The sequence below is a fragment of the Schistocerca piceifrons genome, chromosome X (genome assembly GCF_021461385.2).
Source record: "Schistocerca piceifrons isolate TAMUIC-IGC-003096 chromosome X, iqSchPice1.1, whole genome shotgun sequence".
NCBI classification, from domain to species: domain Eukaryota; kingdom Metazoa; phylum Arthropoda; class Insecta; order Orthoptera; family Acrididae; genus Schistocerca; species Schistocerca piceifrons.
In genome coordinates this window covers 840,370,647-840,397,563 of record NC_060149.1, presented here as the reverse complement: position 1 = coordinate 840,397,563, position 26,917 = coordinate 840,370,647, and the positions used below count along the sequence as shown (strand labels likewise).

Sequence of the window (26,917 nt, the reverse complement as noted above, 5' to 3'; positions counted from 1 at the left end):
AGTCCTGTGGAACGGCTTGCCATGCCATTTCCACCTGGCGCCTCAGTTGGACCAGCGTTCGTGCTGGACGTGCAGACCGCGTGAGACGACGCTTCATCCAGTCCCAAACATGCTCAATGGGGGACAGATCCGGAGATCTTGCTGGCCAGGGTAGTTGACTTACACCTTCTAGAGCACGTTGGGTGGCATGGGATACATGCGAACGTGCATTGTCCTGTTGGAACAGCAAGTTCCCTTGCCGGTCTAGGAATGGTAGAACGATGGGTTCAATGACGGTTTGGATGTACCGTGCACTATTCAGTGTCCCCTCGACGATCACCAGTGGTGTACGGCCAGTGTAGGAGATCGCTCCCCACACCATGATGCCGGGTGTTGGCCCTGTGTGCCTCGGTCGTATGCAGTCCTGATTGTGGCGCTCACCTGCACGGCGCCAAACACGCATACGACCATCATTGGCACCAAGGCAGAAGCGACTCTCATCGCTGAAGACGACACGTCTCCATTCATGCCTGTCGCGACACCACTGGAGGTGGGCTGCACGATGTTGGGGCGTGAGCGGAAGACGGCCTAACGGTGTGCGGGACCGTAGCCCAGCTTCATGGAGACGGTTGCGAATGGTCCTCGCCGATACCCCAGGAGCAACAGTGTCCCTAATTTGCTGGGAAGTGGCGGTGCGGTCCCCTACGGCACTGCGTAGGATCCTACGGTCTTGGCGTGCGTCGCTGCGGTCCGGTCCCAGGTCGACGGGCACGTGCACCTTCCGCCGACCACTGGCGACAACATCGATGTACTGTGGAGACCTCACGCCCCACGTGTTGAGCAATTCGGCGGTACGTCCACCCGGCCTCCCGCATGCCCACTATACGCCCTCGCTCAAAGTCCGTCAACTGCACATACGGTTCACGTCCACGCTGTCGCGGCATGCTACCAGTGTTAAAGACTGCGATGGAGCTCCGTATGCCACTGCCAACTGGCTGACACTGACGGCGGCAGTGCACAAATGCTGCGCAGCTAGCGCCATTCGACGGCCAACACCGCGGTTCCTGGTGTGTCCGCTGTGCCGTGCGTGTGATCATTGCTTGTACAGCCCTCTCGCAGTGTCCGGAGCAAGTATGGTGGGTCTGACACACCGGTGTCAATGTGTTCTTTTTTCCATTTCCAGGAGTGTAGGTCAGGTGTGCGCTACACCACGCAAAATTGGCCACTAGGGTACCTGAGTATATGTGGTGTACACATGGTTTTTTTTTTTTTTTTTTTTTTTTTTTTTTTTTTTTTTTTTTTTTTTTTTTTTTATTTTAGAGGATCCCCCCCCCTTCCATTCCCCAAGTATCTGAAGTGAATTGCCTGCCAAAATTGAAATTACAAAAGCTACAATGTTCTTCGAGAATGTTCATCCTCACAGATAAGATATAGAAAAGGTATGGTATTATGAAACTGCAGGAGTATCCAAGACAAGGTACCAGGATTGGTATTACTTTTTGAAGGTTGTTATGCCCAGATGGTGTTAGGGACAGAAAGTTGGTTTAAACCAGGTGTAAAAAGCAACAAAATCCCTAGATCATATTGGAATATTTATCATAAGGGAGGGTTTGTCGCTAGTGGTGGCAGCGTATTTATTGCAGTAAAGACCTTGATAATATCTAGCTAGGTTTTCATGGTTTCCAAATGTGAATTAACCTGGGTGAAGTCCATCAAAGGTCGGTCAAAAGTGGTAATTGGGTGCTTTCATAGACTGTCTGGATCAGAAGCTGTACTGGCAGAGTGCTTTGGAGAGAATTTGCAGAATACCGTTAATAAATTTCCTGATCATGCCATTGTAATAGGGGGTGAGTTCAGCTTGCCAGGTAGGGCCTATAGATTGAGAGAGTCATACCATCAAAATTGGTACCAGAGACAGGGATTCGTGTGACATAATTCTTAATGTGTTGTCCAAAAATTACTTTGAGCATATACTTTAATGGACCTCCTTGTAAAGGTAGCATCTTAGACCATGTAGCAACAAACAGACCCGAACTTACCGAATCAGTTAAAGTAGAGGAAGGTATCAGTAATCATAAGCCTGTGGTGGCAACTGTGACAACAGGTTTCACAAGGAATAAATATTAAGAAAAGTAGGAAGATATTTTTGCATAGCAAGAGTGACAAGATACAAATGGCAGGGTATCTGAGTAGTCAGCATCAAATAGTCGGTGCTGAGGGCGAAGATGTGGAGCACAAATGGAGAAAATTCAGAACCATTCATCAAGTCTTAGGTAACCAAGCAAGGCCTTAAAGGATTGGAAAGACCCACCATTGTTTAATAGCCGCGTCAGAAAACTGCTACACAAACAAAGTAAGCTTCATCATACAATCAAGAAAACCCAAAACTATCTGACAAACAAAAGCTGAATGAAGCAAAAATCAACATAAGGAGAGCAAGGAGAGAGGCATTCAATGACATTAAAGTAAAATTTTGTTAACCGATCTCAGTAAAAACCCTAAAGAGGTTATGATCTTACGTAAAATCAGAAGCAGTTCAAAATCCTCCGTTCATCGACTCGGTAACTATACTAGCACTGAAACCGAGAGAAAGCCCAAAATACTGAATTCGGTCTTCCAAAATTGTTTCTCCATGGAAGATAGTGACACATCATCTCCATTTAGTCATACAAACACTGAAATGGCGGATATTGAGATAACCAACCATGGAATAGAAAAACAGCTACAGTTGCTCAGCAGTAGAAAGGTATCAGGACTAGATGGTGAAGTATCTATAAGATTCTGCAAAGATTATGCAAAAGAGCGTGCTCCCCTTTTAGAGCAGTAGTTCGTGGGAACAAAAAAGGGCACCTAGCAATTGGAAAAAGGGCTGCTTATTCCCATTTTCATGATGGGGTGTAGAACAGATGCACATCATTATAGGCCTATATTGTTGATGTCAATCTGTTGTAGAATAATATAACGTGTTTTATGCTAAAGAATTATGATGTTTTTGGAGAACGAAAATGTCGCCTATAAAAATCGATATGGATTCCACAGAGATCGTGCGAAACACAGCTCGCTCTGTTTGTCAATGAGAACCATAGTTTTGTAGACAACAGCACTTACGTCGTTGCCATGTTCCTTAACTCCAGGAAGGCATTTGATACCATTCCACACTGTCGTTTAGTCCAAGTATCGGACCAGATTTGCGATTGGATTAAGACTGCCTTACAGATGGAATGCACTGTGACGCTCATAATGGAACAAAATCGACAGATGTAAATGTAATTTCCAGACTACTGCAAGGAAGTGTGATAGGACCGTTGCTGTCTACAGTGCACGTAAAGGATCTAGTAGAAAGCATCGGAAGCTCTTTAAGAATGTTCGCAGATGACACGGTTGTCTGTAAGAAAGAAGCAATGCCAGAAGACAGTATCAATTTGCAGAGTGACCTGTGGAGTATTGAGTTAGTTAGTTAGTTAGTTACTGTAATGTTTCATGGATCATTTTGCATGATAAATTTTAATGACTTGGGACAAGTCATGATGACAAGCAAAAGTTAGTTGAGATTCAAGCATCTGAGAAAAGATCTATGCATGAAGCATGCAACAACTACCACTGCCACACATTAGCAAAAGATCTGGCAGAGAACCTGAGAAAATTCTGGTCTTATTTAAAATTGCTGAGTGGGTCTAAGGCTTCCACTCAGTCCCTTGTTGACCAGTGGGAGTTGAAGATAGCAAAATGGATGCTGAATTTTGAAAGTTCACATTCAAGAAATCATTCACACAGGAGAATTGTGCAAACATACCATCATTTGACCATTGTACAGGCTCCCATGTGGACAACATAGTAATAAGCATACCTGGCATTGCTGGATGTTAACAAAGGTACGAGCACATGGAATAAATTAACAGATATGTTAGTGGTTCAAAGACTTCTTAAATAATAGAACCCGGTATGATGTCTTCGACAGCGAGTGTTCAGAGTGTTCATCAGAGGCAAGGCTATCGTCAGTAGTACCCTAGGGAAATGTGAGAGGACCGCTGCTGTTCATTATATACATAAATGATTTGGTGGACAGGGTGGGCAGCAATCTGTGGTTGTTTGCTGATGATGCCATCGTGTATGGTAAGGTGTCAGAGTTGAGTGACTGTATGAAGATACAAGACAACTAAGACAAAATTTCCAGTCGGTGTGATGAATGGCAGCTAGCCCTAAATGTGGAAAAATGTAAGTTCATGCGGATGAGTAGGAACATCAAACCTGTAATGTTCGAATACAGTATTACTAGTGTCCTGCTTGACACAGTTAAGTCATTTAAATATCTGGGCATAATGTTGCAAAGGTGGAACGAGCATGTGAGAACTGTGATAGGGAAGGCAAATGGTCAACTTCAGTTTATTGGGAGAATTTTAGAAACAAGTGGCTAACCTGTAAAGGAGACTGCATATAGGGCATTGGTGTGACCTATTCTTGAGTGCTGCTCAAGTGTTTGGGATCCGAACCAGGTCAGATTGAAGGAAGACATCGAAGGAATTCAGAGGTGGGCTGCTAGATTTGTTACTGGTAGGTTCGAAGAACACACAAGTGTTTCAGAGATGCTTTGGAAACTCAAGTGGGAATCCCTGGAGCGCAGGTGATGTTTTTCTCAAGAAACACTATTGAGAAACTTTAGAGAAACGGCATTTGAAGCTGACTAGCGAATGATTCTACTGCCACCAACATACATTGCGCGTACGGATCATTAAGATAAGATATGAGAAATTGGGGCTCATACAGAGGCATATATAAACTCATTTGTCCCTCACTCTATTTGCGAGTGGAACAGTAAAGGAAATGATAAATAGTGGTACAGGGTACCCTCCACCACACACCATACGGTGGTTTGCAGAATATCTATGTAGACATAGATTTTACATTCACATCACACATTAATTTGTAAATATGGCTACATACTGAATATTTTATGAAGTCTGAAAAATGTGAGTAAGTCCTACCCATCACCTTTTACACATTACAATAGCAGAAATTCGTCTATGGACTAGGAGGAACTGTCAAGGAGAAACTTTTTCATTTTCTTTTCAAATTTTACTTTCCTGTCTGTCAGACATTATACATCCCCTAGTAAGTGATTAAAAAAAATTAGTTGCAGCATTCTGCACCCTTTTTCATGTCAAAGACAACCTTAATGTGGAGTAATGAATGTCATTTATCCTGTTGGTGTTGTAATTAATTACATAATTGTTCTTTTTGAGCTGCATGTGGTTAATTAATTACAACAAACTTCATGAGGGAATAACTATACTGTGAACTAGTAGTGAGAGTGCTCAAATGCTTACAGATGTCTACAAGATGATCATGGGCCAGCTCCACATTATTCTTACAGCACAGTTTTTAGCTATGAAGACTTTCTTTGTTAAAGATGAATTACCCCAAAACATTATTCCATTTGACATTATTGCATGAAGATATGTCAACTATTTGCCTCTCCTCAAGATTTTCAATGATTCTAAGTGCAAATGTGGCCGAACTAAGTTGTTTTAGGAGTTTCAAAATGCTCTTTTTCGAGTTTAAATTCTCATTGATATGGAAACCTAAAATTTTTGATGTTTCCACCCTATTTATTATTTCCTCACCATGTGTTAACACTTATCATTGATGTAGTATCCTTAGATGTTGAGAACAGAGTATGTTCTATCTTCTTAAAATTCAGAGTGAGACCATTCACAGAAAACCAACTTTTAAGAATGCTGTTTATAATTTCTTCTTTTTCTTCTGTTCAATTACAGTACTAGTGTAATTTGCAAGAAGAGCTGATTCTGGTTGTTGTATATTAGACAGAAGACTGTGTACATGTGTGAGGAACAGTAGTGGGCCCGAGATTGATGAATGGTGCAGGCTTTGGCAGTTGATCCTGAACGTAAATAAATGTAACATATAGTACATACATGTACACACATAAGAAATGAAATCCAGTGCTGCACAACTATATTGTTGATGACAAATTGCTGGAAACAGTTTATACCATAAAAATCTGGAAGTAACTATCCATGGAATGACCACATAAAGCAAATAGGAAAAGCAGATGCCAAACTGAGATTCAGAGGAAGAATCTTAAGGAAATGTAGCTTATCCATGAGGGAATTGGCATACAAGGCGCTTGTTCTACCGATTCTAAGGTATTGATCGTCTGTCTGGGATTCTTATCAGGCAGGACTGACACAAGAGAGAGAGAAGATCCAGTGAACAGTGGCATGTTTCGTCATGGGATTGTTTGGTCAATGCAAGAGCCTTATGGAGATGCTGAAAAACCTCCATTGTCAGACATTTTAAGAGAGGCGTTGTGCATCGCTATGAGGTTTATTATTGAAATTTTGAGAGAACATTTTCCTGGAAGAATTGGACACCATATTACTTTCTTCGACATACGTCTCACGAAATGACAATGAGAAAATTTGAGAAATTAGAGCTAATACAGACGTTAACCAAGAATTGTTCTTGCCATGTGCCATTCATGAGTGGAACAGTGTAGAGAGATTAGTCAGTGGTACCAGAAGTACCCTCAGCCACACACCATTAGGTGTTTTGCAGAGTAAGATGGACATGTAGATCAGCCGGCCGAAGTGGCCGTGCGGTTAAAGGCGCTGCAGTCTGGAACCGCAAGACCGCTACGGTCGCAGGTTCGAATCCTGCCTCGGGCATGGATGTTTGTGATGTCCTTAGGTTAGTTGGGTTTAACTAGTTCTAAGTTCTAGGGGACTAATGACCTCAGCAGTTGAGTCCCATAGTGCTCAGAGCCATTTGAACCATTTGCCACATGTAGATCAAAATTTTGAGGAAGATATTTGGCAGAATTCAATAATAGGACACAGTAGAATGCAGAATCTCAACAGACAAAAAAGTATATGATCTGTTAGGAGAACCAGACATTGTATCCAAAATCAAATCTGGGAGACTTTGTTGTATTGGACACACACTGTGCAAACTCCGGAAGAAAGGAAAATTTATCAAGTATGTACAGAACAGTCTCAAGGAAGAAGACCCCTTGGAAGGCTAAGACTATGCTACTTCTACATCAGAGAAAATATGAAAAATATTAGATGAGATGGATTGGAAAATTAAATTCCAAGATAGAAGTACATGGTAAAACATTGAGACATCAGCAGCAAAGAGCTTTCGTAGCTTGTTAAGCTGCTGCTGCTGATGATAATAATAATTATAATAACAATAATAATAATTGAGCAGTCAGTTACTTTGACAGCCTTTGACCTTGTTTTTAGTGTCATTTGCATTATTTTGCATCTACAGAACAATGAGGAACTGTGCAAAATAAATATGCCTGAAGTTGATCAGTCAAGCTACGATTATGGATCCAAGAAGTCTTGATTTGTGGGTAATTTTAGCTTTCTAATTTGCTGTGACCCGAGCTGTGCTCATGTATTTTGTCAGGAGGTCGAGAGAAGAAGGGGGGCTGAGTGGCCCTGTAGAGCACCGGGGCACTAATGAAATGTCATTCAGGTAATAATCATTTACTGATGAGAGTTTTATAGTCACTCCGTCTTCTTCCTGGAAGTGCCTAGCAGTGATCATGCTGAGTCTGCACTACTTGAAAGTGTGAGGTAGCATGTCACTGCCCAGCGAGGAAGTTGCTGCACACAGGTCCTGCATTGCCTGTGGTCAGTGCTATGGTTCCACTGCAGTAGGTTGCGGCAGCTGTGTGCCTCCTCAGCCTGGTGTGGCTGTGGAGATCTTTCACAACCTCACTGCCATCAGTGATTGAAGCTGTGCTTAGGCTTGGCCCCAGAAATATACACGCCCCTGTTGTCGGTTGTTGAGATGGCATGCAGGTGGAAGACCAGCAGCAACATCAAGGATAGCCCAAAACAATTGGTGGTCCTAGCATACATCTGGTAAGACGGTACTTCTACTGCCCAGTAGCGGCAACACAGGTGCCCAGCACATAAGTTAAATAGCTTGCAGACAGGTAGATTGGTTCTTCATCCACAGAAGGTCGGCTTTGCCCCCCACCCCCAGTCAGTGACTTTTGTGACCTCCAGGGCTGTGGCTTGCAGATCAAAAGTCCTCTCCACAGCCAGAGGCTGTGGATTTGCAGTAATGGACGTAGTTGGCCTCACTCTGAGAATGAGCATGAGGAGCGCAGAGGTTTTATAGCAGGTGATGACGTGATCCGCCACACACTTGTGATAGAATGGACACTCGTTTTCTCAGCCCATCAGCTATCTCGGTTGCTATAGTGTTTAACTTAAGTGTTTTAGAGTATTCTTTTATTCAAAATTCACATCCTGAAATGTGCTCTTATGACATCTCTAAGTGAAGTTAATACAGTTAGCCTTATTACAGTAGCACATTCTGTCTGTTCTGCACTGTTGCCGAAGTGCCAAATCAGTCTTCTTGGCTTTCCTGTCGCATAGTCTGATGAAATGTGCTCATAGCTTATTCTACTTTGTGCCTCCCTGTGTTGGCATTGAGTTACGACACCATCACGTAGGTGACAGATGTGCCCCCACTTAGCAATATCCATTGGTTCTTAACAAAAATTTTATTCCTGCACTTACTGTTCTCCTGTACAACAAATTTTTCCATTAATTTGAGGACTGGTTTTCACCAACGCTTTTATCTCTTGTAGCTTTCACTGTAGAAAGGTAGGTCTACAGGAAGCTATATTTACTTTACATTTTGTCAGATGTACTAGTGGGATAGTATTGACAGTGAGCTCTTCTGTCACACAGTGATTGCAGCAAATAATCAAACTGAATAAATTGGCCATTTCAATGACAACACTTTGAAATGTATAACTACCTTGATGCTAAAAATGATGCTTTACGGGATATTTATATAGCAGTCTAGTTAATACAATAAATTTAGACTACATGGTATTTTTTTGGAAAGAGAGCATTGAAAAAGAAGCAAATTTATGATTTTGTACTTTACGTGTATATTTGTGAGTTCAGAATTGGCATCATATAAGATTGCTGGCATGTTTCATTAGTAAAAGTGTTTTACTCAAATACTCTTTGAATTTAAATAGTGATATGAGGAATAAAGATGACTTTCTTTTGCAAAACACTTTTGAGGAAGTTTAGAGAATTAGAATTTGTGACAGGCTGCAGAAGTACTCTACTGTCTCCAACACACATCTCATTTAAGACAAACTGAAAGAGCTCAGTGCTTGTACAGGAGTATACAGCTAACCATTTTCCAGTCTGATGACTGGTTTGAAGTAGATCTGTGTGCTATGCAAGTATGTAACCTACATCCATTCAAACATTGGTCTCCCTGTACGACTTTTACCCCTCCCCCTTCCTTCCACTACCAAATCGGTGGTTTCTTGATGCCTCATGGTGTGTCTCATCAGCAAATTCCTTTGTTCAGTCAAGTTGTGCCACAATTTAGTTAAGTTATTGTAGAAATATCTTTTCTCCCCAGTTCAGTTTAGTACCTCCTCATCTGTTATTCAATCTACCCATCTAATCTCCAGCATTCTCCTATATCATCAGATTTCAATGCTTCTGTTCTCTCCTTGTCTTGACTATTTTTCATCCATGAATGACTTTTGTACCTGGCTACACTCCAGACAAATACCTTCAGAATAGACTCCTTAACATAAACATTTATATTAGCTGCAGTTTCTAAATTTAGCCTACAAGTTGTAAAAAGCCTTTCGCCCCCTCTGTTTTAACCCTGCTAACTTTATAATTTCAGAGAATTTTTTTCCACTCAGCATTGTCAAAAGCTTTTTGTAACTCTACAAATGCTATTAATGTAGGTTTGCTTTTTCTGTGTGCCTTCTAAGATAAATTGTAATGTCACTATTCCTTCATGCATTCTTAAATTTATATGAAACTCAAACTTATCTTCCATGAGGTCAGCTGCTAACAGTTTTTTCAATCTTCCGTAAATAATTTGTGTCAGTATTTTACAAACGCACCTTATTTTTAAATTGATCATTCAGTAATATTCACATCTCTCATTACCTTCCTTGTTTGTACTTGGAAAGATTGCATTCTTCTTGAAGTCTGAGGCTATTTTGTTTGACTTGTGTAGCTTGCATACCAGGTAGATTAATTTTGTCAAAGGTTGTTCTTCCAAAGATCTCAGTAATTCTTCTCACAGTTCCCTATCTCCCATCATATCTTTATATCAGCTTCCTCATCCTCTTCTAGATCATTGCCTTAAAGTTCTTTTCTCCTGATATCCCTATTCCTTTCAGCATTCCCTTCTTAGTTTGCCATGCGAGCTCTTGGTATTCATAAATCTCCTTCTACCCTTTGGGCCTGGGGGTAAGGATAGGCCCGAGGTATTCCTGCCTGTCGTAAGAGGTGACTAAAAGGAGTTTCACATGTTTCGGCCTTTATGTGATGGTCCCCTGTAGGGTTTGACCTCCATTCTTCAAAATTTTCCTGAAGAGAGAGCCAGTTGGGGAAGGGCGCCTTACATGGTGCATTGTGTCCCTCGTGCATTGAGATCTTTGGCCCACTTTCTCATTGTCGCATTGCAGTCCCACCAATTCTCCATCTCTTGGGCGAGGACACCTTCCTGGGTGCATTTTACACCATGCACTATGCAGTGTTGCTTTCTGCGTCAACGATGACCATGGACTTTTTTGCACCTGATATCCAGCATGGTAACCAGTCCATTGTGGTGGGGCTGCCACGTGCCCTGTTGCCACGTACCCTGTTGCCACGTACCCTGTTGGTTGTAGCCCCCTGACCACACAGGGATCGCTCTGCTGATGCCTGCGCTGTTAACTCCCCACATATGCCAAGGGGTAGATGGCCATCCGCTGGGGCATCGGGACTCCCGGCAATGGCCATCCTGCCAGGTGGCCTTTGCTATGGCTGGGTGGCACCCGTAGGGAGGGCCCCTGGTCGGAGGCGGTGGCATCAGGGTGGATGACACATGATGAAGCGAAGTCCATCATCTCTTGCTGATGGTGAAACACCAGCAGTCCCTAAGCATTAAAAAGCTCAATTCAATGAACAGAAGTATGACACCAAATCGTTACCCTCTCTGGCCACACCATGGGAGGAACGTCAGGCTAAGGATGGCAGCGGATCTAATTCGCCCTAATACCTTGTATGTTCGAGAGGTGATGGAGAATCTTTCATGCCAATGAAGAGTCAGTTTTTTGGTGAGCATTTAGAGGACAAGTTTGGGGAGGTGGAGGGCTTGTCCAAAATGAGATCTGGGTCAGTCTTCATCAAAACGGCATCCTCTGCCCAGTCATGGGCGTTACTCGCTTTTGACAAGCTGGGGGATGTTTCTGTAATCATCACGCCCCATAAGAGCTTAAATATGGTCCAGGGTATCATATTTCACAAGGACCTTCTTTTGCAGTCTGACGATGAGCTGTGTGCCAATTTAGAGCGACGAGGTGTACATTTCATCCAGCATGTCCTCTGGGGTCCGAGGGATAATCAGGTTGCCACCGGTGCCTTCATCTTGGCCTTCAAGGGTGGTGCATTGCCCGAAAAGGTCAAAGTGATGGTCTACTGCTGCGAAGTACAGCCCTATATCCCTCCCCCAATGAGATGCTTTAAGTGCTGGAAGTTTGGCCATATTTCTTCCCGCTGTACTTCCAGCGTTACATGCCGAGATTGCGGATGCCCATCACATCCCAATACTCCATGTGCCGTGCCTCCCATCTGTGTCAGCTGCAGAGAGCACCATTCGCCTTGCCCGCCAGCCTGCAGGATTCTCCGGAAAGAAAGTAAAATCATGGAGTACAAGACCCTTGACCGACTGACCTACACTGAGGCTTAGAGAAAATTTGAATGCCTACATCCTGTGCATACGACATTATCTTATGCCACGACTACAACAGTTCTGGCACCATCAGCTCCGCCAAACCCAGTCACATCTCAGAGCCGGAAGACTACACCTGCCCCGTTGATGGTGGGGGGGCATTTCCCTCCCTGTTGCTCCTGCACCACCTACTTCGGGAGCAACACTCCCCTCAACCATCAGGAACGTCCGTCCCCACTTCTAAGCCGGAGAAGCGTGAGTCTTCTTCAGCTTCTCTCACTAGGATGGGGTCCCTTGGGTCACTCCCTTCCCAGGTTTCTGCTAGTGGGAATGATGACACCCGTCAGTGGCTGAAGAGTCCAAAAGCAGCTGGTTGTGGGGCTTCACGCTCATCCTCAGTCCCGGAGCCTGAGCCAGTAAAGTCCTCCCAGCCAGGGAAACTCAAAGAGCAGCGAGAGAAATCCAAAAAGAAAACCCCTAAGACCAGGGAAGTTGCGGTGGCACCCACACCACTGCTACCTACAAGCTCTGCGTCTGATAATGGGGTGGAGATTTTGGCATCCGCAGGAGACCTAGATCCCGCCAGACCCTCAGACACAATGGATATTGACTGCTCAGGTAATAAGGCGGTGGCAGCAGGTGCCTGAGGCATAAACTACCTCATTGAGTGTTCCATGCCTTCCCTGTCTCACGATGACGTCATCCTCCAGTGGAATTGCGGCAGTTTTTCCCACTGCCTGGCTGAGCTATGGCAACTGTTAAGCCTTACACCTGCTATCTGCATTGCCCTCGGCAATGCGGACCCCTGCCCTTCGTGGCTATAAGGGATATTACAGGAACTGTAGTGACTATAATCGAGTGTCAGGTATAGTTTGCATTTATGTCCTAAACTCAGTCTGTAGTGAAACTGTGCCCCTTCAAACCCCTCTTGAAGCTGTGGCTGTCAGAATAAGGATGACGTAGGAAATAACTGTCTGCAATGTATATCTTTCTCCAGATGGTGCTGTAACCTGAGTGTATTAGCTGTACTGATTGATCAACTCCCTAAACCTTTCCTACTTTTGGGAGATTTTAACACCCATAACCCCTTGTGGGGTGGCACTGTACTTACTGGTCGAGGCAGAGATGTCGAAACTTTACTGCCTCAGTTTGACCTCTGTCACTTAAATACTGGGGCCGCCACACATTTCAGTGTGGCTCATGGTAGTTACCCAGCCATTGATTTATCGATTTGCAGCCCAGGACTTTTCCCATTTATCCACTGGAGAGCACATGATGACCTGTGTGGTAGTGACCACTTCCCCATCTTCCTGTCACTGCCCCAGCGTCAGACCCATGGACGCCTGCCCAGATGGGCTTTAAACAAGGCGGACTGGGAAACTTTCACCTCTGCTGTCACCATTGAATATCCCCCACATGGTAACAACAATGTGATGGTTGAGCAGGTGACAACAACAATTGTTTCTGCAGCAGAAAACGCGATCCCTCGCTCTTTAGGGTGCCCCCAGAGCAAGGCAGTCCCTTGGTGGTCGTCGGAAGTCGCTGAAGCAATTAAGGAGCGTTGGAGAGCTCTGCAGTGGCATAAGTGGCAGCCTTCCCTGGAGCACCTCATAGCCTTTAAATGGCTCCATGCCTGCATTTGCCAGCTTATCAAATGATGGAAGCAAGAGTGTTGGGAGAGATACACCTCTACCATTTGGTGCCATACGTCACCTTCCCAAGTCTGGGCAAAGATTAAATGTGCTTTCAGGTACCAGACCCCAACAGGTGTTCCCAGTGTTACCATAAATGGCGTGTTACCTACTGACGCAACCGCGATTGCCGAACACTTTGCTCGAGCCTCTACGTCATAGAATTACCTCCCAGCCTTTCGCACTGTACCTTGGTGGAATGATGACTGTTGATTGGCAATCAGGGCCAGACGAACAGCTCTGCACAAATTCAAACACCATCCAACTACAGAAGGCCTTCATGCCATCAGATCTGTGAGAGCACATGCAAGGCGAGTGATAAATACGGAAGAGGGATTCCTGGAATCAATTCACGACTTCCGTTTATTGGTCCACTTCCAGTGCACAAGTTTGGGATTCAATACGGTGGATTTCAGGCAAGGGCAGTCAATGTCCCCTTACGGCCTTCTCAAGTAATGGGGTCTTGGTGGACACGCCAGAAGACATGGCTCAGGTTTTAGCTGAACACTTTTTTACTGTCACTGCATCATCTAGACAAGCTCCTGCTTTTCAGGTGTTCCATAGGACTGTGGAGATGAGGAAGTCTACAACCTTGGGCTTTCACTGTGGGAACTGGAATCAGCTTTGTCTGCAGTCAGAGACACTGCTGCAGGACCTGATGAAATACATTATGCCATGCTTCGTCATCTGTGCCTTGAAGCGAAAGGACAGCTCCTCTCTTGCTTCAATCAGATCTGGTTTTATGATCAGTACCCTATGACTTAGAAAGAGTCAATATTAATTCCATTCCGGAAACCAGGCAAGAACCATAGCGCTCCTAGAAGTTACTGGAGTGTAGCCCTTACCAGTTGTGTAGGTAAGACTCTTGAACGCGTGTTCAACTGCTGCCTTATCTAGCTGCTCGAAGCCAGAGATCACCTGACTTGCTCCCAGTGCAGTTTCAGGCACTACTGTTCCATGCTTGACAACTTAATTCTACTAGAGATGGCAATACAGGAGTCCTCTTTATGCCAAAACCATTTGGTTTGTGTGTTTTTTTACCTTGAAAAAGCATAGAACACTACTTGGAGGTACAATATTCTTCACCAACTTCATGAATGGGGACGACGTGGACGTATGCCACTTCTTATCCAATCCTTTCTCGAGGACCAGCATTTTCAATATCGCATTGGCGATGCCTTGTGTGACTGCTACGATCAAGAGAATGGGGTTCCCCAAGGTAGTGTCCTCAGTGTCACATTGTTTGCCATTGCTATAAATGGCATTTCCTCTGCAGTCAGGAGCCCTGTCAAATGCTCTTTGTGTGTAGATGACTTTGCAATCTTCTGTGCTTTCTCTGATCTTACAACAATGATGAGACAGCTACAGCTGACCATTAGGAGGCTGGAAACTTGGGCAGGACAACTGGTTTTCGGTTCTCACCAGAGAAGACTACATATGTCAATTTTAACTGTGCTCTTTGAAGTTTTAATCAACCAATACACACAACAGGGGACAATATTTTACGTTTTCAAGAAACTTTGCACTTTTTGGGTTTATTATTTGACTCGAAATTAACTTGGCTCCCATACCTGAAAGACCTATTAACAAAGGGCTTCCAGTCATTGAATACTTTGAAATGCCTTAGTGTAAAAACATGGGCAGCTGACAGGTCCTACCTCCTGCAGTTTTGTAGGCCATTTGTTCAATCACCTGTAGATTATGGAAATGTGGTCTACAGATCAGCCCGTTCTTGCTATCTCAAGATGTCAGACACTGTCCACCATGAGGACATTCGGATATCGACTGGAACCATTCGGACCAGCCAAGTTTCGAGTTTGCATGCAGAGGCTGGTGGACCACCACTCTGGATTTGGCGATGTATACTTTTGCCTCTACAGGCACCGAAAATCCCAGCGTCACCTCGGTCATTGGCATTTAGTGCAATGGTCCAACCCATCTTTGAACAGCTATTCAGGAATCGGCCCCATGCAAGCAAGCCTTTTGGGATACATGCTACTGACTGTCTCAAAGATCTGGATCTATCAGACATCAAAATACACAGCCAGGGATGGAACACATTGCCACCTTGGTGTCTTCAGAGGCCCAAAGTGAGATTAAGCTTGACACAGTACAAGAAAACTTGTACTCCCGATTATGATTGTACAACTTTGTTTTTGTCCATTTTAAGTCTGTACAACAGTTTTATCACTGTTTATACAGATGGATCCCAGCAAGAGAATGGCTTTGATTGTTCTGCTACTTTTTGTGATAATGTTTTTAAAGTGTGTTTTCCAAAACAATTTACAAACTATGATGCAGAATTTTATGGCATTCTGATGGCACTGGAAAGGATTCACAGATATCACTGTACAAGGTTTCTTGTCTGTTCCGACTCCATTAGTGCACTACAAGCACTTCACCAAATGTATCCAGTAGACTAGCTGATTCAGCTCTTCCATTACTCCTTACAGGAGCTCCAACACTGTGGCAAGCAGATCTTTTGCCGGTTACCTGGCCACATTAGGATACAGGGAAATGACATGGCCGACAAAGTCACCAAGGAAGCACGTTGGGATGGTGTTGTCCATCAATGTCCCATCCCGTTGCACGCCATCATCTCATTTTCTGACAGATGTGTCATGTGTTGGTGGGAGAATGAATGGTTGCTAGTGACAGAAAACAAACTGTGGTCACTCAAATTGACCACACAGGCATGACTGACTTCATATCAGCCTCGCCACTGGAAGAAGGTTCTGCCTACCAGACAGTGCATCGGTCACAGCACTTTAGAACAAGGCTTCCTCCTCTGTGAAGTTTAGGGTGTGTCACTTTCAGTGCAGCACATTTTGGCAACATGTGTCCTATATACTGATATTAGGGGAGCCCTCAGTCTCGATGGAGATCTGCCCACCGTCCTCACAGTTACTGATTCCAGTGTTGCAAGAGTGATAAACTGTCAGGTCTCATCCCTGAGTTGTTGGGGAAGGGAGGCAGCCGTTAATACATTATAAACTGCTCAGCATGTGGAGACAGCCTTCGTTCCCACCCATGAAATTGGCATGCTGACTTTTTGGCACTGATGACCATGATGTTGAGCAGCCTCACCCCAACTCACCATCATGATGTTGCCCTTGTAACTACTGAAAAGGCTGATGCCCCTCTTCAGGAAACATGTTTGTCAGGCCTCTCCACAGATACATCATTATGATAGCACTTATAGTACAGTTATGTGCATTGCAGAGGCACACAAACCATCTCACCTTGACAAGGTCTATAGATCCTGTGTGTAGAGTGTGAATGCATGTTTCAGAATATTTCACAGGCCAAAAGAAGCACAAATCAGTTTTTATCAGAGGATTGCAGTAGCTTAAATCATGAACAGATACTGAAGCTGTGTATCATATTGTAATACTTTCGCAGTCTCCACTTTCAGTTGCCTTTGGCCCATCCATACTTTTCCTCAGTAATTTTCATAACCTTGTACAACACTTCCATTTATTTCCCAATTCTACAGCAGTTTCAAACTGTCTGACACTCACCTTCTTTTTATTTCCTCTTTCTTTATACAGGGTGAGTCACTAGCTATTGCCATGTTGAATAACTCTGAAAGTATTATAGTAGCTGAAAAGTTTGTGGGACAAATGTGGCATGGGATAACAGGGGCCATACTATGATGTTGGTTTTTTGTTGATAGGTGGCGTCAAGTCAGAAATATGAAGGTCATTTTTTTATTATTTTTATTTATTTATTTTTTTTAAAATGGGATGCTATAGTTTGGTACTTATTTTCTGATAGCGGCTATCGAGACGAATCCAATGATGTGTAACAGTAAGGTCTTTGAAGGTCAACGAAGGCCACAAAGGGGGCATGAACGTTCATTTACAGAAGGTGTTCAAAGTGATGACCATTGGTATCAGTGCAGTGCTGCAATCTTGTTATCATGGTTGAGTGGTATTCCTTACCACTTCGACACTCATCAGAGCACATGCTCTGACAGTTCTCTCTCTTTTATAGTGCAAATAGTAAATATTCGCCGAATATGGCGTATCCATCTAATGTGCCATTGACATGTAAACACTATTCGACAGTTTCGCAATACAGCACTAATAGGAATGGTAAAACTAGTATTGTCGAAGCAAGTGAATATGAATGATGTACTCCTTCGTAGAACAAGTCGATATGCTTCTCATTTACGGAGAATGCCAACAAAATTCAGTGAGAGCTAGAGACATATATGCTGAAAGATATCCTCAATGTACTCACCCTACACGTCTGTCATTTAAATATGTGTCTGATAAATTGAGAACAACTGGATCTTTAACGCATCGGGGAACATATCTGGCAAAGGAAAGTTACTAATGAGGAAATGGAAATTGGTACTCTTGCCACTGTGATTTGAGATCCTTGTGTTAGTTCACATCAAATTGCAAGAGAATCTGTTGTTCGTGTTCTGCATTGTCATAAATATCATCCTTACCATATCAGTCTCCACCATGAATTAACTAGTATGGATTCTATTCGTCGCATTGAATTCTGCCGATGGCCTCAACTTCAGATTCAGAGGGATGACACATTTATTAATCTGACTTTATTTACTGAAGAGGCTATGCTCATGAACCATGGAAATGTTAATTTGCATAACATGCATTATTGGGCAACTGAAAAACCATGTTGGCTGCGGCAAGTAGTGCACCATAAACTGTGATCGTTGTATGTATGGTGTGGGATTCTGGAGGACAGAATTATAGGCCCTTCTTTCATCGAAGGAAATTTTAATGGTAGGAAGTACACCACATTCCTGCAAGAAACATTAGGTCTGTTATTGGAAGAAATATCTTTCGGAACAAGGAACAGAATGTGGTATCAACACGATGGGTGTCCGGCACATTTTTCACTGATCACTAGAAATGATTTGCAGAGACAATTCCCAAATCATTGGATTGGACGCGAAGGAGATGTGTAGTGGCCGGCTCATTCGCCAGACTCGACGCCTCCGGATTTTTTTCTTGTGGTGATTCATAAGAGACATTGTTTATAAAGATGTTCCAACTACATCTGAAGCTATGTGAGAGAGATTTGTCAGAGCATGTGCTCCAGTAAATGCCGATGTGATAAGGAATACCACTCAATCCATGATAAGAATATTGCAGCACTGCATTGATTCCAATGGTCATCACTTCTAACACCTTGTGTAAATGGACATTCGTGCCACCTTTGTGACCTTTGTTGACCTTCAGAGACCTTACTGTTACACATCATTGGATTCGTCTTGATAGCTGCTATCAGGAAATAAATACCAAACTATAGCATCCCGTTAAAAAAAACAAAGTTGTCCTTCATATATCTGAAGCGACCCCACCTAGCAACAAAAAACCAACGTCATATTGAGGCCCCCATTGTCCCACGCAACTTTTGTCACACTTTTCAGCTCCTATCGTACTTTTGGAGTTATTCTTGGTGACAATAGTTAGTGACTCACCCTATCTAACATTTATTTTATGTACTGTTCTGGTTTGCAGGGATATAATTCTCGTTAATAATGACACATTGTTAACGGAGTGATAAGTGTAAATGTAGAGTAATAAATTAAAATAATAGTATTATTATTATTATTTTATTATTTTTTATTCAGCTTTATCAAGACGGAGTGTTCAGTGTGTTGGCCCATGGTTTCTGGCTCATATTCAAGGGAAACTGATAGATGCCAAAAGTGCCCTTACTGGTGCAGCCACTGAAGAAAGAGAGGATGAAGATGATAGTCCAAATGCAAAATTATTTGATCCTGATGATGTGACTTTACTTAGAACATTAGATCCGAAGGAATGGAAGGTTAGTGCCAAAATTTTAATGTTGATTTTTGGAATATATGATTACCAGATATTACGATCACTTGATCAAAGTATTGAAAGATGTGTTGAAGTATTACATCAAAATTGGTACAAATTTTTATCATGTACTAGTACTTAAGCTCCCATTCGGCATCTCAATAGCCTTAACATAAGTAGTGTTGGAAGATAGGTATCAGCAACTATTGTTATTAGCTCTGCTGTGTAGCCATCTAAAAATGGGGACTGTCCAGTCACTACCCAATGATAGCTACCAGCTAGTTAATATCATGTGAAATGTGATCAAAAAATAATGGGTATTTGTTCCTTAGAGAATCTTTATTTATTCATCATCATCAGCTATGTCCCCTTCAAAGTAATCCTCCTCAGATATAATATACTTTTGCCAGTGCTTTTTCCACTCTTGGAAGCATTTCTGAAACTCACTTTTCATTATGGTATTCAGGTCCTTCTGTAGTTCCGTGTTTATCTCATCAATGGTGGAAAAATGAAGTCCTTTCGTGGTTCTCTTCAGCCTCAGGAATGGAAAGAAGCTACAGAGGGCCATATCTCGCATATACGGTGGCTGAGGCAACATAACGGTTTTGTGTTTTGCCAAAATATCATGAACAAGCATTGAGTGTGAGTGGGAACATTATCATGATGCAGTTTTCACGAGTCGTTTTGCCACAATTCTGGTCGATTTCTTAGGATTCCTTCATGCAAATGGGACATAACTTCGGGGTGGTTTTCCTTATATTGATCATACAACTGTAAGGCAGGAACTTGTGATGCACTATCCCATAGTAATCACAGAAAACAGTGAGAAGAATCTTCACATGTAATTGAACATGTCGTATTTTTTTCAGTCTTGGCTCTTCAGGCAGTATCTGTTGGGACTGTTGGGCCTTGGTTTCAATGTCACACCCAGACACTTGTGTTTCGTCACCTGTTATAAACTTCTTTAGAAGTTCTGGGTCACTGTCAACTTCATTCAGCAATCCCTGAGCAATGTGTACGCGACATCGTATTTGGCCAAAATTCAACCATTTCGAAACTAACTTTGCTGCTACATGTTCTGTGCCCAAAATATCTGAAAAAATTGCTCGGCATGAGCGAAAGGATATTGTGACATCACCAGCAACCTCTGTGATGGTGATCCAGCAATTTTCCAGAACCATTTTCTCTACTTCTTCCATGCCATTATGAGTAATTGATACGCTAGGACATCCAGGGTGGTCATCTCTTCAGTGTCTTCTCGACTCTGTTTGAAATATTTATACCACTCATACACTCTTGTCTTACTCATACTAGATTTGCCAAAAACCATGGTCAACATTTCAAATGTGGTGGTGCACTTTATTCCATTTTTCAAGCAAAATTTAATGCAAATTGTTTGATCCATCTTTTTCAGAAGTAAAAATTCACCAAGCATTGAAAAACATGTGTAATCTTTTCAACCTTCAACAATAAACTAAATATTCAGAACAGCTGAAAATGCAAACATACGTCAGGAACATGCATGCCAACAAGATAATAATTTTTTTTTTTTTAAATCGGATTGGTAAGCCCCATGAAATACAAAACTTCCCATTGCTTTTTTATCACACCTCATGTGTATTTTGATGTGTTATATATCTATCCCTTGTGTACTTGCTTTTATACCTCATATATATTTTGATGTGTTATTTATCTATTCCTTGTATATTTTCATTCTCATAATCACCTGGTTGTTTATTCCTTGGCCAATACTGTTTTCTGTGTCACGCCACTGAATTAAATTTGAAATTATTCATTATGTTGTATGTTATAGGCACTTAGTGTTTCCTTTGTCAATTGTTGATAACAGACTTTCTCCGCAAGTTTAATCTGAATAATCCATACTTCACTGTCACAGGAGGGCAGTTTTCATTGCCATGAACCATAATTTAGAAATAAAAGCACAAATTGTGGATGTCCTTCAGTATTGGTTTATGATTTGGCTCAGTGATGGCCATGTAAAACAAAAACCAATTAACAAAATAACTGAGAGTGTTACCCCTGAGTGCAATCAGATCTTAGCTTTTACTCCTTCCTCCCATCCCCATGAACAACATTAGCACCTAACTAAACTTCAGAATAATAAAGAATTTTTAGAATTATGTAAGTTAAATGAATTTATATAATAGAGGGAAACATTCCACGTGGGAAAAATATATCTAAAAACAAAGATGATGAGACTTACCAAACAAAAGTGCTGGCAGGTCGATAGACACACAAACAAACACAAACATACACACAAAATTCAAGCTTTCGCAACAAATGGTTGCTTCATCAGGAAAGAGGGAAGGAGAGGGAAAGACGAAAGGATGTGGGTTTTAAGGGAGAGGGTAAGGAGTCATTCCAATCCCGGGAGCGGAAAGACTTACCTTAGGGGGAAAAAAGGACAGGTATACACTCGCGCACACACACACATCCATCCGCACATACACAGACACAAGCAGACATTTGTAATACAAATTTGTAATACAAATGTCTGCTTGTGTCTCCTTCCCTCTTTCCTGACGAAGCAACCGTTTGTTGCGAAAGCTTGAATTTTGTGTGTATGTTTGTGTTTGTGTGTCTATCGACCTGCCAGCACTTTTGTTTGGTAAGTCTCATCATCTTTGTTTTTAAATGATATTTAGTTTTATTAAATCACAAACTAATGAGTCATTGAGGCAAGTGGTACTGTATGCTTCTAACAGTCTTTTAATAGAATGATCAGGCATTTTTCAATGTTTTGTTGGTACCGCCACCAACTTCTAGCTCTCAGACCTCCAGATATCAGGAAGACATGCCAAACATTACATATCGACAATGTATCAATCAAAACTCCAATATAGTTTGTGCTACGTGCTGTTATCCAGGAGAACGTGCATAAACGGTAGGTAACAAATAACAACTGACATACAGAGCACAGGAAAAGCATAATTGTAAGCAACTGTCATGTAGAGCTTCTGAGGGGAAGTCTGTAGAGGGCTAGTTTTTCATACCAAGGATCTTGTATTCAAGCCCTGGTCATGCCGTTTTTTTGTGCTGTAGTAAGTGTGAAACTCTTACATGGGGCAACATGTTCCTGACATGCAAAAGGACTGTTCGAAGTTTATAGCAATGTTCTATTGGCAATCGGCTTTTGCTTTGTTTATTTGAAAGTAACAAACCTGTAGAGTACATTTGTAGCTTCAAAGAATAAACATAAACAATTTGAAAGATGAATAGACAAACAATTGAATCACACATGTTGATGTATTATTGTTATTGTTAGTAGTAGTACTAGTAGTAGCAGTAGCAGCAGCAGTATCAGTAGCATTATTACATAATTTTCAGGAATTGTACTGTGTCATTTATTCAGGAACGGGAGTTTCACAATAGTGATTGTGTACAAAGATGTATGTGAAGGTAATTACTTTTGCACCAAGCACATCAGATGAATCCCATATTTGCGCGTCCAACCTGTAGATTGCTGAATGGATGCTAGTGTCTGCAAAAGAACTGTGTTGATGTTTCAGAGGGTCTGGACTCATCAATGAGTGTAGCCATTATTCAGCTGTGACATTGAGAATTATAGAAACATGGAGCTCACAATTGATTGTACGAGAGGAACTGCAGCTTAAGAAAATCATTCTGTTGTTACAGATTAATCTCTTCAGAAAAATCTCGAGCATCAGCAAAGATTTTGCAAATCATGTGCTTGTACATTCTGAAGAAATGAAGATCAAGCAGTTGATAAATGGAGGTTGTGTTTGCTGGAATTATGTCGTTTGTGATTTTGGTTTCTGGTAGGTTATTTTGTACAGGTCACGAACACTGGTGTCTGTGTGGGGCCCATAAGAATTAAGTATTAACAGAAGTTTCTCTTCTCTGACTTGTTCGACTACCTCTTCTTGTAGAGAAATCCTGAACAGCTCTTTGCTCATTTATCCAGAGGAGTGAGAGTGGGTGATTAAATTTGGTGCTGCAAACGTGGACTGACGTATATGAGCATTCAAAGAATGAGGGTCTTGAAGGACTACAAACAGGTTTGGAGCAAGTCTGTGAAAGCAATGGAATAATTGTGTACATATTGGCTGTCGCGTGAATGAACTGTACAACCCCTACAATATCTGTAGTCATCTCCTCGTTGAATCCATTTTTATTGGCATTGTAGATATTTGCATCTGTGGAGACTATCATGAGTGCACAAGCTGCTTGTTGCCAGTCCTCTGCCATTTCTTGGCTGTAGTTTCTGTTCCGATAGGTTTTCACTATAGCAAAAGATTTGACTTTACAGCTTACAATATTGTTTTTATCCTTGTAGTGGAAGACCCAGCTGTCAATTGTGCCAAAACTAAAGAAATTTAACTGTCTTGCTTTTGTTTTGCCCAAAATTTAGTGTGTGCATTGTGAACACATCGACTCTCCTGGCTACGCTGTTTGAAGGTCTCCATCACATGCATTGTTGAGCATTTCAGTTTTCTCGTTTCTTGGCATTTAATCACTTCTGCCACTTGAGGAGTCTTCTGGTGACGATATCGAAGACATTGACACTTGTTCATGCATTTGTTCACAAACACAGATTCCGCTCCATCTGGTGCGCACTCTTCAATATCTAATGTTTCCTCTTTGGTGACATTCAGTAACTTCCACTGATCAGTTTTATCCAGTAGGAATGCTGCATACTTCAATCTTCAGTCACTTCCAATGTTTTAGGTACACAGCCATTGCTACATGGCAATGACAGTAACATTGCGTGGATTCATATCACAAAATGACACTGTCATCAGTAGCAGTAGCATGCGGACTGGGCAGCAATTTCAGACCCACGTATTTGTATCTGCACAAACAGGAGACTCCAGCCACAACATGCACATCTGATGTACGGCAGTGGTGCCATCGAGCAGTCAGTTCTTCTTCTTCTTCTTCTTCTTCTTCTTTTTATTTTTATTATGGTTATTATTATTATTATTATTATGGTTACTACTACTACTACTACTACTACTACTACTTCCATGCATGTGATGCAGTTGTTTCCTTATTCTTCTGCACTGATTGTTTATTCTGTGAACATACAAATGTTCTCTACAGGTTTGCCACTTTCAGACAAACAAAGTGAATGCTGACTGCCAATAAAACAATGCCAAGAATTCTGAACAGTTCTTTTACATGTCAGGAAAATCTTTTCCCACATAACAGTTTCACATATTGCAATAGGAAAACTGGCATGACTAGGGCTCGGACCCAGGACTCTTTCTATGACAAACTAATGCTCCACTGAATTCCCCAGAGGAGCTCTGTACAACAGACGCTCTCAGTTACGCTTTTCCTGTGCTCCATAGATCAGGCGTCACTTATTAGTTACCATTTATGCACATTCTCTTGGACGACAGTACATCATACAAATATATTGGTGTTTTGGGTGACACTGTATCAATATACAATATTCGTTACTGATCTGACTGAGTGACATCTGGAGGTTTGTGTGTCAGAAAAGAAACCTAATTATCCACATTGAGGATAGGCATTTGTTACAAAAATGCTTACTCTGCACCACTCCTCTCCCTAGAGTCACTTGCTTCACCCACACCCTGTCCTCATCTAAAATCAACAAAATTAAAATTTGGCACAATCCTTAGGCCTAGGTTGATGGTCTCCTTGCTTTTGAAGTTGCAAAAGTTGGAAGACGTCAGGCTGCTAATGCTCTGTGGCTTACCACTGCCACTAATAATAATAATATAATAGTAATAAGACACTGTAGGTACTACAGCAGTGTAGTAGCCATTACATAACTACTGCTGTGTTGTGCTGTCAATTAGTCATCAGGGTGACAATTCTTCTGGAAAACCTGGAATTCTCAGGGAATTAAATTTTATCTGGAAAAATCTGACAAATCACAGGGAATTCCAGGATGTAAAATTCGATTTTTTTTTTTACTTTAATGAATCACAAATTTTGAAATATGTAATATTTCAAAGTGTGTTACTTATGTGAATATTATTTCATATTGATCATCTACGTTTAAAAACTGTGGTTAAACTATTGCTTATGGCTAGTATATCTCAGCTGAGAGGACAGAAAGAAAAATCATTATTGTGGTATACCTCCTCCCCTGTTCACCATTAATCAGGAGCTGTTTGATAGCATTTTCCTCCTCACAGCCGGAATTCTCAGGAAATTTTTTCTTCAAATTTGAGTAGCCACACTGGTGATTTACTGTTGCGAAATGAATAATGAAACGATTTCTTATCTAGTCTGGGAGCTAACTACAATGAAGAGAAGGCATTTTTATGAGATGTTAAAGTGCATGTGAGGTATTAGTCTCATAGATGCATGCTACAATGTATGAATTGTGTGTGGACTGAGTGGCCTATGTGAGGATATGAGTAATATTAGTAATGATATTTTAAAAATAATTTAATTCACTGACTGAAACAGAATTGAACCCTTTTGTTTTTACCATTCAGGAAATTAAACTTCACCCATCAGGTGGTCATTGCCCCCACGTTGGGAACCACTGCTTTGGATCAACCATAATTTTGTTCATTTAATTTGTAATTATGAAGTTGTTGTGCCAAAAGGCTGTGAAAGAATCAGTTGACTTGTTGTGTACCATTTTTATTCTCTCTCTCTCTCTCTCTCTCTCTCTCTCTCTCTCTCTCTCTCTTTCTTCTTCTTCTTATCCTCTCTCTCTCTCTCTTTTCTTTTTAGTTAATGTCACATTTCCTTGATTATCTTCAGTGAACATGCAAGTATTTTTGCATGTGGATAGGTGTTCTTTAAATGGGAAATAACTTACTTCAAAATTCAGCTTAAATCTAGTGTCATTTCTATGAAATATGTCTTGCTGCCTTCACATTCAATATTTTGCAAATTTCTGCTGAACAGTGGTTAGCAGTGATCATGATAATCAGGATTAAATGATGATGAATCACTAGCAAGCACAGTCTGTGCGTGCTAAAACTTCAATACTTTAGAGCTGATTAGGCATAAAAACAGGCTAGTGATGTTTGCAAAAAGAAAAGTTACAGTTGCAGTGAACAAGTGAGAATTTCCAAGTAGAATGGACTCTTCTGTCACGGTCAGGGTTGTACAATCCTTTACACAAACTTTCGCACTTAAGTGTCATTTGGGGTGGTTGGCCTCGGGTGTTCCTAGTGATGATGTAGCACAGAGGTGGTCAGTCAGGTGCCCTTTTGCCCTAGCCTGTTGCAGCCAGGCAGTCATGACGTAACTGTAGGCAGCTCACCATCAGGCATACGTCACAGTGTAGCGAGACAAAGCGGGGGGGCAGCCAACCACTGTCAACGCAAAGTGGGACACAACACGTTACGGGATGCGGGGCTACTGTGATTGGAGGTCTGAGTCCTATTTTGGGCCTGTGTGTGTGCCATTCAAAAGGTTACATTATGTTAATTACATTCTGCACATAAAATACAAACCTGTGGTGATATGGATTCAGTGGCAGCAGTTTAAATGTACGGTACACTGTTTTATTGCTTACAATATATAATCACAGCACATACAAAAATGCAGACATTGTTATATGACATTTATATAGATTATGATCCAATTTCCCATGTTTTGCTGTGAGGGAATATCTGGACTAATACTACTTGCGGTGTGCAATCAAAGAATGGCCCTCAGATGGCTTGATTTGCAAAGCCTTAAGGCTGAAAAAAGTTGTTCACATAA

The 26,917-nt window shown here is 41.9% G+C and overlaps 1 protein-coding gene across 1 annotated transcript in view; it reads left to right on the top strand.

The window, feature by feature from the left end:
- The window catches only part of LOC124721488 (dnaJ homolog subfamily C member 2), a 191,618-nt gene that overhangs the window by 7,871 nt on the left and 156,830 nt on the right, over positions 1 to 26,917 (top strand). The window contains exon 2 of the mRNA XM_047246495.1: positions 19,036 to 19,232. Within this exon, the coding sequence (XP_047102451.1) occupies positions 19,036 to 19,232 (197 nt within the window). The remainder of the gene's footprint in view (positions 1 to 19,035; positions 19,233 to 26,917) is intronic.